General features: G+C 46.1%; 1 protein-coding gene across 3 annotated transcripts in view; it reads right to left on the bottom strand.

The window, feature by feature from the left end:
• The window catches only part of GASK1A (golgi associated kinase 1A), a 60,542-nt gene that overhangs the window by 29,037 nt on the left and 18,669 nt on the right, over positions 1-12,836 (bottom strand). Inside the window, exon 1 of one of the 3 annotated variants that reach the window (XM_029940852.1) lies at positions 3,297-3,377. The exons of the other annotated variants lie outside the window; for them this stretch is intronic. Coding sequence (XP_029796712.1) covers positions 3,297-3,308 — 12 coding nt within the window. The 5' untranslated portion in view covers positions 3,309-3,377. Of the gene's footprint in view, positions 1-3,296; positions 3,378-12,836 lie in introns of those variants that run through there. 3 annotated transcript variants of the gene reach the window in all.

Raw genomic sequence — 12,836 nt, forward strand, 5'->3', positions numbered from 1 at the left:
CTTTAACTAAGCTATAGATGCGGCTTGTAAGCCATTGAAATTGTAAAGTTGTTCCTTATGCAGCCTTATCACAGCAAACCTAACTAATACAGATCCTTTGGTGGTTTCTGTTGGGCTCAATGTGTGCCTCTGGTCCGATAACAGTAAGGCAGTTTAGTAATGAAGTACAGTGTCTTTCCCTTGACTAATAAGGGCACAGTGCTATCACTACACATAGGCTCAGGCTGTGGTGAAGATAATAACAGGACACCCTGGTCACAAATATATCCCATGAGCAAGTTTATCCCATAAGATGGGCCAATGGCATTGAGGAAGCCTTCCGTGAAATGGAAACCAGAGAGATGTTTTGAGAAGGACTTTTTTGAAGAATTCCAGTACAAACTGGTGGTCTTTGCACAGAGACAATTTCAGAAACAAAGACCCTTGGAGGAAAGGACTCGATTACAGTTTGCACTGTAACAACCAGCAGGAGACCTTTCATCGTTTCTAAAGGGTCACAGAGAAAGGAACGTTCTATTTTGAGAAAATCCAGTCAGGACTTACCTTTGGGCCCTAGCTCTCTCTACCCCAGACCACGTCCCAGAATGCCCTGCTCTGAGCCCTGACACCCCTTGTACTTGACAACAATGATTCCCAGTCACTGCTACACAGGAACCAACGGGCAGAGACAGAGGCAAAGCCATCTTTCCTCAACTGCCGGATGTCAGAAAAGGATGACAGAACCCTGGTCCTCCTCTCAATCTCCGTGAATGATGGGGTAACATGCAGAGCAGGAGGGGTGGAGAGGGGACAGAGGTCACAGGGTCCTCTCCCCAGCAAAACAGATAAAATGACAAAGTATTTGTAAAGTGTCTCTTGGTGGGAGAACAGACAGAGAGAAGCCGTGTGTGTGTGTGTGTGTGTGTGTGTGTGTGTGTGTGTGTGCGCACACGCACGCGTGTGTGTAATAAAACTCCTGTTTGGCACTAGTTCTGGAATCATGATTAAAGGTGTGGAAGACCCCTCCATTCTGCCCCTCAACCTCTGCTCTCTTCTAAACAGTCCCCATGGGTGTATCACTGATTCATCACCACTGACTCTGAGTGAGACTGGCAGAGAATTTGAACTTGGAATTTCTGTGTCATTTTTAAAAAAACAGTTGAATAATTTTCATAACAAACCCATGACTAGAGCAAAAGCGAATACACAAGCCTATTTTCAGAGGGCTGGATTAAAACCACATATCAACCCTGTGAGTAACACTGCGTGCTAGACCTGGACAAATTCTGCTTTCCCTGGCTGAACCCGGAGAGAGGCTCCAGGCAGGGGAAATGGCCTGGCACAAGCCTCCTGGGCAAAGGCGCCAGGCGCGGCCCATTAGGACATCTGGGCACACAGCGTCCCTCTCGCAGTAAGATCTGCTGGGTCCTGGGGGGCTGGAGCTGTTAATTGCACTGTGGACAGACGCCCAGGCTGCCTGTCTCCTAAGCCGTCACCTAGCCAGGCCCCCTTGCTCAGCTTCACTGGAGAGTTGTGGTTTTCCTTCCACATCAGCAACTTCAAGGCAAGAAAGCAGTTTTGTCTCTGTAATTTTCGGCCCAGCCAATTTCCAGGAAAAAGGGGGGGAAAAGAGCAATGATAATTAACATTTATTCAGTGTTCCCTGTGTGCCTGAGACTGTGTGAGGAACTCTGCTTCTCTTAACTCATTTAATCTGTACACCCGTCATATAAGATAGGTATTAGTATCACTGTCCCATTTTACAGGTGAGGAAAACAAGGCATAGAGAATCAGGGTGACCCAAAGCTCACAGTGCTGGCAAGGGCAGCACCAGGGTGTGAACCCAGGCAGTCTGACTCCAGAGCCACTGACCGAATCACTGTGTCCCCCTAGGAAGGGGCTGCCACCCAAAGTCTCTGTCTCAGCCTGGATTGTAAAAGACTGCATTTGGGTCTCAGGGTCAAGCCCTGCATTTGAAGGAGGCTCACCCCTTTGGGACTGCTGAGTTCATCTGTGAAAGGCAGCTTGTGTGAGGTCAAGGGTAGATAGCAGCAGTGCAGAAAATTAAGAGAAAATAAAAACATTTCCAGGCTACGTCTACTTTCCTTTTAAAGTAAATAACTTTGTTATTTAAAGTTATTTTCAGTTTGGTTAAGTTTGACTCTTGATTTTGGCTCAGGTCATGATCACAGTGTCATGGGACTGAGCCCTACATTGAGCTCTGTGCTGAGCATGGAGCCTGCTTGGGATTCTCTCTTTCTCTCCCTCTGCCCCTTTCCCCCACTATGAACTCTTTTGTTTCTCTCTAAAATAAATTAAAAAATAATAAAAATAATAAAAACATTGTTATCCTCAAATTGGGTCTATGGCTGAATCCCAAAACCAGACAGGTTCTAAGCCTCTTGCTCCTTCCAGAACCAGACGGTGCCCATGTTCCTTCCAGCTCAAGCTTTCTTAGGAGTGTAGCCAGGATCACACGTGTGGTGAGCGCAGCATAAGGGCCAGACTTGTTGAATCACAATGGTGTGCACCCGAAACGAACGTAACATTGTATGTCAGTCATACCTCAAGTAAAAAATCGAAGACTACAGCCAGGAAATTGAGCATATCTGACCTGAGAGATGACTACAGTAGATTCTATTAATAATAGCCACTCACCAAGTACATACCATGTGCCAGGCACCCTCAAAGCCCCACAGTGTACGTACTAACATGGAGATTTTTACAATTATAGAAATTGTACAGAGTTGTATAGAAAGACTGAGAGAAAGACCTTGCTCAAGGTCACAAAGATGGTCAGTGGCAGACAGGATTTGATTTTTCCCCAAAGCCCACGTACTTTTTCACTCTACCACAGAGTGATGAAGGAAGCCCTGGGAGACAGAGATGAGTTTAGGGAAGGGATACGCATGGCAGAGGACCCGGGGTTTGTGCCCCTTTCACCAATCTCCTGTGGCCTCACACAGTCTTTACTTCCAGCAATTTGGTGGACGTTAAGTCCCAGAAGCCAGCGTAGTCTTGTAAATGGGGGTCTGTACGGTGGGTGCTTAAGGATGGAGAAAAGTCCTTGAAAATGAAAATCTTCTCCCACCTTTTCTTATCGACCCAGGTAAATACTATCTTTGGCCCATCTGAAGGAAAGCATTTTGAACAGGCAAAGGCACCATAGATATTTGACCTTGGGTGACTTATGGCAGAGATGGGGACTGAAGGCTCACAGCAGGGGGTAATTTGAAGTTCTTATGAGGCTCAGATTTAACTCTCATTCACCCCAAGCAAACGATTCCATGAATGTCTGGCCGGGTTCTGCTGCTTACCTTCCATAACATAACAACTCCAGGGATGCGATCACCTTGTGATGTGACGGGAACCTCCTGGGTGCACGAATGGCAATAGCTTGTGCCTGGGGTGGGAATGAGGACCAAATAAGTCTTAACAAGTGATGGTTCTCAGCTAGGAAAAGAAGCGAAACAAGGAGAAGAGCCCCAGAAAGTACAAATTTAAAAACAATGCAGAGAAGAATGTTACATTTAGAAATGGCAGACGTGTCTCCTCGGTGAAGACGTGTTAAGTACTAAAAGGGCGCCCCGGCAGGGCCAGGAAGATAAGACCTCCGTCACTCTTTCCTCCACCCCCAAACACCTCAGGGGCTGCCAAAACTCCTGGCAGCCATGAGGCAGGCAGCAAAACAACAGATTCAGAATCCAGACTCCCTGAGGTCAGGCACATTACAGGACAAAAGCAGCGGCTGCCTAGTATATCCTCAATAATGTACGGATGAATGAATGAATGAATGAATGAACGAACGAACGAACGAACTGCATATATGCAAAAGAGTCACTAACACAGTGGTGGGACTCCATGTTCACAAGGGGGGAAATTACCTTCATTGGACCAGTAGTCTCAGAACCTTTTGGTGACATATACTCACTAGTAAAACTTTTTAGCAATCCCTCTAACACTTACACATTAGTTTTCCCTGTATTTACAAATTATAAGCAGGTGGTGCTAAGTGAATGTGTTCATTATAAAACATGGGAAAGAAATGAAAAATTAGAAAATGATTGGGTAAAACAAATGTAAACAGAAGTTCTAATATTTTTTATACTGTAACCCAGTGAATTGTCTAGTGTACCCGCTCTGGAGACCTCTAACCTAGAAACAGTCTGTTTCTTCATACACAAAATGACTCTAGCAAGGAGGAATCTGAGGGTGACTAAGCTCATCTGTTAATTTTTAAATGTGCACATACCCCAGTGTACTAGAGATGATTTGAAGGGGACATGGGGCCAAATAAATACTTTCTCGTGTAAATCAGGCAGATCGTCAAGATTGAGGTCGATAGTCTAGAGACTCCTCTCGGGAGTACACGAATCAGATAGAGTCCAGGTACATTTGAATGAGAAAATCAGAGTCTAATGAACACCTATAGCCCTCAAATGTTAAGAAATGAAAATCAGGGGGGAAAAGGTTAGGAAACAAGAGATTGGGAATTGTGGCCTTGACTATCAAGAATATGAGAACTGGGGCAGTTAAGCGTCTGACTCTTGATTTCAACTCAGGTCCTGATCTCACCACTGTGAGTTCCAGCCCCACGCCAGGCTCTGCAATGAGCATGCAGACTGCTTGAGATTCTCTCTCTCCATCCCTCTCTCTCTCTCTGTCTCTCCCTCCCTCCCTTCCTCCCTCTGCCTCTCTTCCCCGTTCACCCACTCGTGCTCTCTCTCTCAAAAGAAAAAGAATATAAGAACTGAAGAATGAGGTTCTGCTATGAGTCAGTGTTTATCTAATTCAGCACTGTCTAAAAAGAATATAATGCTAACCACATATGAAATTTAAAATTTTCTAGTAGCCACTTTTAAAAAGGGGAGGAGCACCTGGGTGGCTCAGTCAGCTAAGTGTCTGGCTTCATCTCAGGTCATGATCTTACAGCTGGGCTCATGAGTTTGAGCCCTGCATCAGGCTCTGTGCTGACGGCTCAGAGCCTGGAGCCTACTTTGGATTCTGTGTCTCACTCTCTTTGTGCCTCCCCTACTTGCACTGTGTGTGTCTCCCTCTCAAAAATAAATAAACATTAAAAAATGTTTTAAATAAATAAGTAAATAAAAAGGAGAAAGAGCCAGGTGAAATTGACTTTAATAGTATTTTTTACTTAGCCAAATACATCCACAATATTATCATTTCAACATTTTATCAATATAAAAATTGAGATACTTTACATTTTTTTGTAATATGTCTTTGAAATCCAATGTGTATTTCATACATACTGCACATCACAGTTCAGACCAGCCACATTTCAATATGTGGCTGGTGGCTACCATCCTGAACAGCACAGATCTAAACTGAGGCTAGCTCCTTGGAACCCCAGGGGTCCCAGAAATGCTATACTAAAGGAGAAACAGCACCATATCACTTAGATCAACCAGCTGTAAATACAAACACAAAAGTAAGTGTACCAATTGTACTATAGTGGCATTCCAACTTCCAGGAAAGTTAGATTCTAATAGTGCAAATTAAGCAAAAATTAAGTCTTGATCAAAATTACCCTTGAGGCACATGTACTCTAATGTTTATAGCAGCATTTTCAACAATAGTCAAATCATGGAAAGAGTCTAAATGTCCATCAACTGATGAATGGTTAAAAAAGATGTGGTACATATATACAAAGGAATACTACTTGGCAATGAGAAAGAATGAAACCTGGCCATTTGCAGCAACATGGATGAAACCGGAGGGTATTATGCTAAATGAAATAAGTCAGTCAGAGAAAGACAGATACCATATGTTTTCACTCATATGTGGCTCTTGAGAATTTGACAACAAATTATATTAAAAACAAACAAACAAACAAAACACACAAAATTACCCTTGAAAATCCCTTAAGAAGGAAACTAACACACATCAGTTTTTCCTTCAGCCTTAGAACAGAGGTTGAGTCTTTTGTCTCAGGTTGGGAAATTCTTATAGCACACTCAGTCTCTGAAACTATCAGTCCTGAGAAATACACCAGACCATCTATAAGGGATTCTAGGAGAGGGAGGTTTGAACACAGACCTACCTTGCTCCATTAACATTTGGAAGGAGATTAGCAATAATTAACACCAGATTTCTTTTTTGTTCTTTTATAGTTTGTCAAGTTGGTTTCTGTATAACACCCAGTGCTTACCCCCAAAAGTGCCCTCCTCCATGCCCATCACCCCCCTTCCCCTCTCCCCCTCCTCCACCAGCCCTCAGTTTGTTCTCAGTATTCAAGAGTCTTTCATGGTTTGCCTCCCTCCCCCCAACTAGTTTTTCCCCTTTCCCCTCCCCCATGGTCCTCTGTTAAGTTTCTCCTGTTATACTTATAAGTGAAAACATATGGTATCTGTCCGTCTCTGCCTGACTTATTTCACTTAGCATGACTCCCTCGAGTTCCATCCACTTTGCTATGAATGGCCAGATTTCACTCTTCCCCATTGCCATATAGTACTCCATTGTATACATAAACCACATCTTCTTGATCCACTCATCAGTTGATGGACATTTAGGCTCTTTCCATGATTTGGCTATTGTTGACAGGGCTGCTATGAACATTGGGGTACATGTGCCCCTATGCATCAGCACTCCTGTATCCCTTGGGTAAATCCCCAGCAGTGCTATTGCTGGGTCATAGGGGAGTTCTATCGATAGTTTTTTGAGGAGCCTCCACACTGTTTTCCAGAGCGGCTGCACCAGTTTACATTCCCACCAATAGTGTAGGAGGGAATTAACACAGATTTTTAATCAGCAAAGTTTCTAGTAGCAAAAAGAATCCAAAAAGGAAAGGAAGGTGTATGTTAAGAGAGAAAAAAAGGTCAAAAAGCAACCTGCTTCTGCATCAAGTGCAGAAGGAAACTCAGTTCAGGTGGGAAAGAGGCTGGCTGAGGGGAGACACCTCAGACATGATCCCTGGAACCTCCAGGGAAGAAAAAGAAGTGAGTCAAGGACCCAAGGAGCGGGAAGCCTCCCTAGTTCTCAGAAATTCCTTCTCCAAAGCAAGTTTGCCCTCTCTTCATCACACAAAAATTTTAAAGTACATGTATTATTGCCCAGAGGTCCCCAGAGCCCATGCTCTATTTACACCCCCAGAGGTCCACCTGTCACTACCTTCACCCCTCCTTCCTCATCTCCTCTAATTTCTCATTGAGGCTCTTGGCAAAAGTAGGTGTTTCTGGAAATTAGTAAGGACACACCACCCCCACCCCCTGCAAACTGAATCTCAGTTTTTGTCCTTTGAAGGGGATCGAGTCAATCAATGTTTCCCCATCTGCAGCTTTGTGATCAAAAGTAAATAAACAAGCACTGCATCCTGCTCATATACTTGCTAAGAGCTACATGAACCCTACTGAACACAGAGCAATATTTCATAATATCTGGCTCCTTTTCCTCTGTTCCGGCCTCCTGCCCTGGTCTGGTGGGACCAAACCCATTTCAGGCTGGATGTGACCACATGCTGTTTGGATTAAGTTGCATCGAGTATTAGAAGGAATGATCTCTTATCCTGGACTATGTATCACCACTGAGTTCTACCAAGAAAAGACACTGGAAGGGTTCTGCTCCTCTCCTGTGTCATAAAGTGCAACTTCTCTCCGCATATGACCCAGGGCAAGCTTTCTGGACTGGTCCCACAATGCCAGAGCTCTGGTCAGAGTTCCGTCAACGTGAAGATCTGGTGCTGGGCATTCCCAACACTGGGGCATCTGGAATAGTGTAGCTGCTGGACGGGGGAAGGACAGAGGTGGAAAGTGGAGAGAACAGCCAAGGAACGAGCTCTCCTAGGCAGGAAAATGTGGGCTAAACTCCATTCGTCTCCTGTGATAAGCATCTAGCAGGTACCTCTACTGTGGTGCTGTGGGGGTCCAAAAGAATGAAAATTTCCCTGTCTTCAAAAAAAAGAGTAAAATTTAGTTCAGGAACTGGATTTAGAGGAAGACTTTAAAAAGCAAAACTAGGAAACTAAGAGAAGGTAGTCTTCAGTGTCCTCTCTGCCCCAGTTGCCCCCAATACAAGTGAAACTAAATTGTCTATAACCCCAGTCACTTGCTGGATGATTGTACACACAGTTCATCTCATGGAGAAGCACTGTAAAACAACAAACCTAAGAAGGGCAGTATTTACAAAGTATTCATGTGTTTTTCCTACTTGCATTTCCAAGAACCAGTGTGAAGCTAATCCATTTATCCAGGAGTGTCAGAGGGAGCCGGAAGCCTCCTAGCTCTCAGAAACTCTTCACAATGTTACAAAAGAGGTGCAAACATTGAGACCAGTGTTCTCCTTCTGACATGCAAATTAGGATTCTATGGAGATTCATGGACTTGTAAGCCCAGCTCCTGTCTTGATAGATTTCCCAGGTGCCTTAATCTCTCTCTTTAGCATCAAAGGCCAAGCCTGGAGAAGCTAGTTGATTTGGCCAAGGGGCCACCAGTTTGAAACCCCAGGATTACATGAGCTCTAAATTCTTTCCACTTCTGAGATTCTGCAGCTCCCTGTATTTCCACAGTCCCCAAAAGGAACTTAATTGAAGAGCTATAATCCTAACTCTGGATTTAGGAGAGCACAGCATTTATTTGTTAAGTAACTAGTAACTATTACTTTGCCTTGTTTTGCTAGATGGGAGTGGGAAAGCATTGGAAGGTCACATTGGTCTCACTTGACCCTCAGGAGCACATAGCCCTAGCCTGAGCTCACAGGACTGGCCAGCTGATGACAGGGAGTAACTCATGGTCCTCAAAGTGGAGGCTGGATGACTACTGTGGTAAATGTGGTAATAGCCTCCTAAGATATCCAGGACCTAATCCCTTGGAACTGTGAGGTTTATGTTAAAAAGGGGACTCTGAAGAAAAAAGAAAAGAAAAGGGGACTTTGCCGATGTGATTGAGTTAAGGATCATCAGATGGAGAGGTTATCCTGGATCACTTGGGGGTCCTAAATATAGTGGCAAATGGTTTACAAGAGGAAGGCAGAGGGGGATCTCGCTACAGAGGAGAAGGCAGTGTGAGGAGGGAAGCATGGGAGTGATGCTATCTGAAGGTAGAGGAAGGGGCCACAAGCCAAAAACTGCAGTGGCTACCAGAAGCTGGAAAAGCCTTCTCCCTTAGAGCCTCCAGAAGGAAGCAGCCCTACAGACACCCTGACATTAGCCCAGTGCCACAGATTTCAGACTTCTGACCACAACTGTAAGAGAACCAATGGATGCTGTTAAGGAACCAAATTTGTGGGCATTTGAGACACGAGCAAGAGGACACTAATACAACCCCACCCTGTCTGCAGCAGAGATCGGCCATACAGCCTCCCTTAAAGATGTCTTCCCACTGCAGAAGTCCTGGACAGCATGGGTTCTAAGAAGGCCACATCCAGCATGCCCACGCTGGGAATCTGAGGGTCTATGTCTGGGCAGGCAGTTGGTGGAGGCAGCCTGGAAGACTCAAAGGACCACCTCCTGTCCTAACCCCAGATGGAACAGTAGGGAGGTGGCATTGGCCCTGACAGCTGGCCCAGGTCAGGGGCTCCTGAGCACCTTCGCCCTGGGGTTTGCGGGGGTTGGGGGGGTGGAGGGCACTGGCCTGTGGAGAAGCATCAGCGTGCACTAGCTCGGTCCAGAATGCAGAGTAGATGTCGACAGGGTGGCACAGTGATTTGAAAATGCAACAACAGGCACATTGCCTCCAAAACTGGCCTCATTCCTGGGAAACTGGGGAAATTAATCAAGCTCAAGAAGAGGGGAACAGCTATATTAAAATGAGAGGGGAGTTCCATCAGGCTTTCACCTTGTAGGTTGAAACCCATGTAGTGTCTGGGTCACTATCAGATTTTGCTTTAAAGAAAAGGAAAGGAATAAAAGAGAAAGAGAAAGATAACACGAATTAGTGTATCTCATAGGGATAAGTACCATTTCATAAAATCTTTGAGTTACATGCATACACACATACGGAGTCACAAGGCAAAATATATTTCTCAGCACATCAGTAAAAGAAAAGTTCGAAAGCCAATGGGTTAAATGACAGAGTGGTGGCAGTCAGGACCCGATGAGAAACCAGAGGTTTTTCCCTGAGTGCATGTCCTAAGAAAGCTGACATGATGGTGGAGTCCTCCCTCCCACAAATCTGGGCATCAACAATGGCCACAGAGACCAAATCAGGGCCAGTCATGATCAGAGAGCTGGTACCAGGTGAATTTGCACCAGAAACCCCCAGGTTAGCACAAAAGTCCTGGGGACGGGGGCTAGTGAACCAGTAGAGAGGAAAAGCCATCAGTAGGAACTGCCCTATAGAGCCAGGCATATCATATTAGCCCTCAGGCCCAGCCGGGGGAGATGCCCAGGGCAGGTGTCCTAGCTCTTCACTTGTTCCTATAAAGGTAGAAACAATGACACCTACCTCCCAGGATTGATGCAGGTGTTTCATGAGTTAATGTGTCTACAATGCATAGAGAAGTTATAGTGACATAGCAACTGTTCAAAAGATGGGAGCTGCCATTATTATTATCCCGTGAAGAATGAACCACAACAAAGGACAAACTGGGCTGAAGAACTGCCTTCATGTCCAACCTCTAGACCAACCATTACCTCTTTCTGGAGGACTGGTTCTGAGCATGCCTGCCCTGCTGGCACTGCCCCTCTGAATGCCCCCCCCACCTCTTTTCCTTTAGCCTCTTCTTGTTCTGGGGTTCAGGTCCCCAGGACAGTCCATGGCTGGTCCTTTATCCAACCAACTCTTGGGCAGAGACCCCTTAAATTTTGAGTTCTCCCAGGTGTTCCTTCTACAGAACTGTGCTCACAGCCCACATCCTCCCATAGAGATGACCAACCAGGAGATGGCCAGGATCATGTACAGGACATCAGAAGTGGTCAATAACAGCACAGGAGCCCAGCACAGAGGCTCTGGTAGCCCAGCAATACTGCCGACGCGCTGTGTGACCCTGGGCAAGTTACTTCCTTCTTTGCTTCTTATCAGGACCTGACTGCCACAGCTATGTCATCTACCCACTGGTTTTTAAACTTTCTTTTTACTAATATGCACAGGAATACATTCGACAATGTGACCCAATGTGTGTGTGTGTGTGTGTGTGTGTGTGTGTGTGTGTGTGTGTGTGTTAAACTGAAATAAAAGCTTCATGAAATGACACCCTTAAGCAATGGAATGACTCATGTTTTCTTTTCCCTTCTCTTTCCTTCTCTTCCTTTTCCCCGTCTCTTAAAAAAATAACCTGGTAGAGACCCACTAATATGGAACTTGACATTTCCTCACCTGTAAATTGGGGAAAATAGACATACCTACCTATAGTGGGTGCTATTCGTGCCCTGCCCGTAGCCCCTCCCACAAGTGGCTTTGACTCTGCCTTCAGGCTTGCTTTGGATGCTGGAATGTGCCTGCTAGGAAGTTAATACCCTCCAGGATCAGCCCTTGACCCCATGACAGAGAGGAACTGGTGGGTAGAGTTTCCATCTACTTCCTCCGGTAGGTAGGACAACTCTGAGGCATGTGCTACATAGTACCCCCGAGGTCTCCAGCAGGAACGAGCTCCAGCCCACAGTGTAACCTGCTCCTTCCAGCACCGGACATCAGCTGCCTTCCTGGTCTCACTTTCCATTCCTCACCCCCTCAGCCCCACCTGCTGCTGTCTTACAGTGACATCTTCCAGATAAATTACTCACACTGGAATCTTTGTCTCAAGGTCTGCTTTGGGGAGAAGCCAACCTAAGACACAGCCTTACAGGGCAGTCAGGCAAATTCAATGAGAAAAATGTCTAATGCTTACAAGGATTTCAGGCTCCTAGTAGATGCTCAGTAAATGTCAGCTGGGAAGAGGGGGAGGCGTTTTCCCTGGGCAGTGTCACACAAGGTTCAGCTGGAGAGGGAAGAGTCTGCATGGTGAGAGTCAGAGCAGCCCATGGACAAGCCTGAGGGAAAAACATTATTTCTCAAAAATAATGTTTCTCAATCTGAAACACCTCCGCAGATCACACACAACACTACATTCCTGTGACCCTCTCACAGGTGGTTGTAGGGGTCACCCAAGGTATGGATCTCAGAGGGCAGAGGATGGACAAGAAGGAAATCTTCTGTGCCTCCTGCCCCAAGCAAGGAACCCTGGCTCATGGAGTTGTCCATCACAGGGGCCCTCAGCCCTGCCCCCGAGGGGACAGGATTCTAGCCCAAGTTCTGACCTCAGCTCTGACTCATGGCTCAGCACATGAGGGAAGCATGGAATGTGCGGTTCTACATAGAGTTGTAACACATGCTGCCGCCAGGTCTCTGCTCCAAGGACAGAGTGACCTATCTCTCATCAGAAAGACAAACAATATCTCAGGGTTTGTGCACATTCTCCAGGGACTCCACAAGCCCTCAGGCTCAGTACAGATGGCCTCATCCCATAGGCATAGGCTAAGGAAGGCACTGAGCAGCCCACCTCCAAATGGTCCCTGAGAACTCCGCTCAGCCCCTGACCGCAAGGCCAGTTCCTAGCACAAATCTGCTCACCACAAGGTCCCCAAGTTGTTTGACAAGTGTCCTCTCTGGACCCAGAGGGAGGCAACAGCTTACCAGGCTTGCCTGCCATCACCAGTCCATACATAACATGTGGGCTCAGAGCCAGGTTGCTTGGATGTTGTTTCCAGCCCCACTGTGTCATTGCTGTGTCAGCTTGGGCCTCAGTGTCCTCATCTGCACAATGGCAGTAAGAGGAGTTCCTCCTTGGTAAGGAGGACTATTCGTTAGCTCATTTAGCAGGTACGCCTGAGCCAAGTACTCCTCCAAGCAGAAGAGACAGGTCATGAAGAAAACAGACTAAAGTTACCACCCTTATGATGGTGACATTCTGGTGGGAAAAGAATGTGACCT

This window comes from Suricata suricatta, chromosome 5 (genome assembly GCF_006229205.1).
Source record: "Suricata suricatta isolate VVHF042 chromosome 5, meerkat_22Aug2017_6uvM2_HiC, whole genome shotgun sequence".
Lineage (NCBI taxonomy): Eukaryota > Metazoa > Chordata > Mammalia > Carnivora > Herpestidae > Suricata > Suricata suricatta.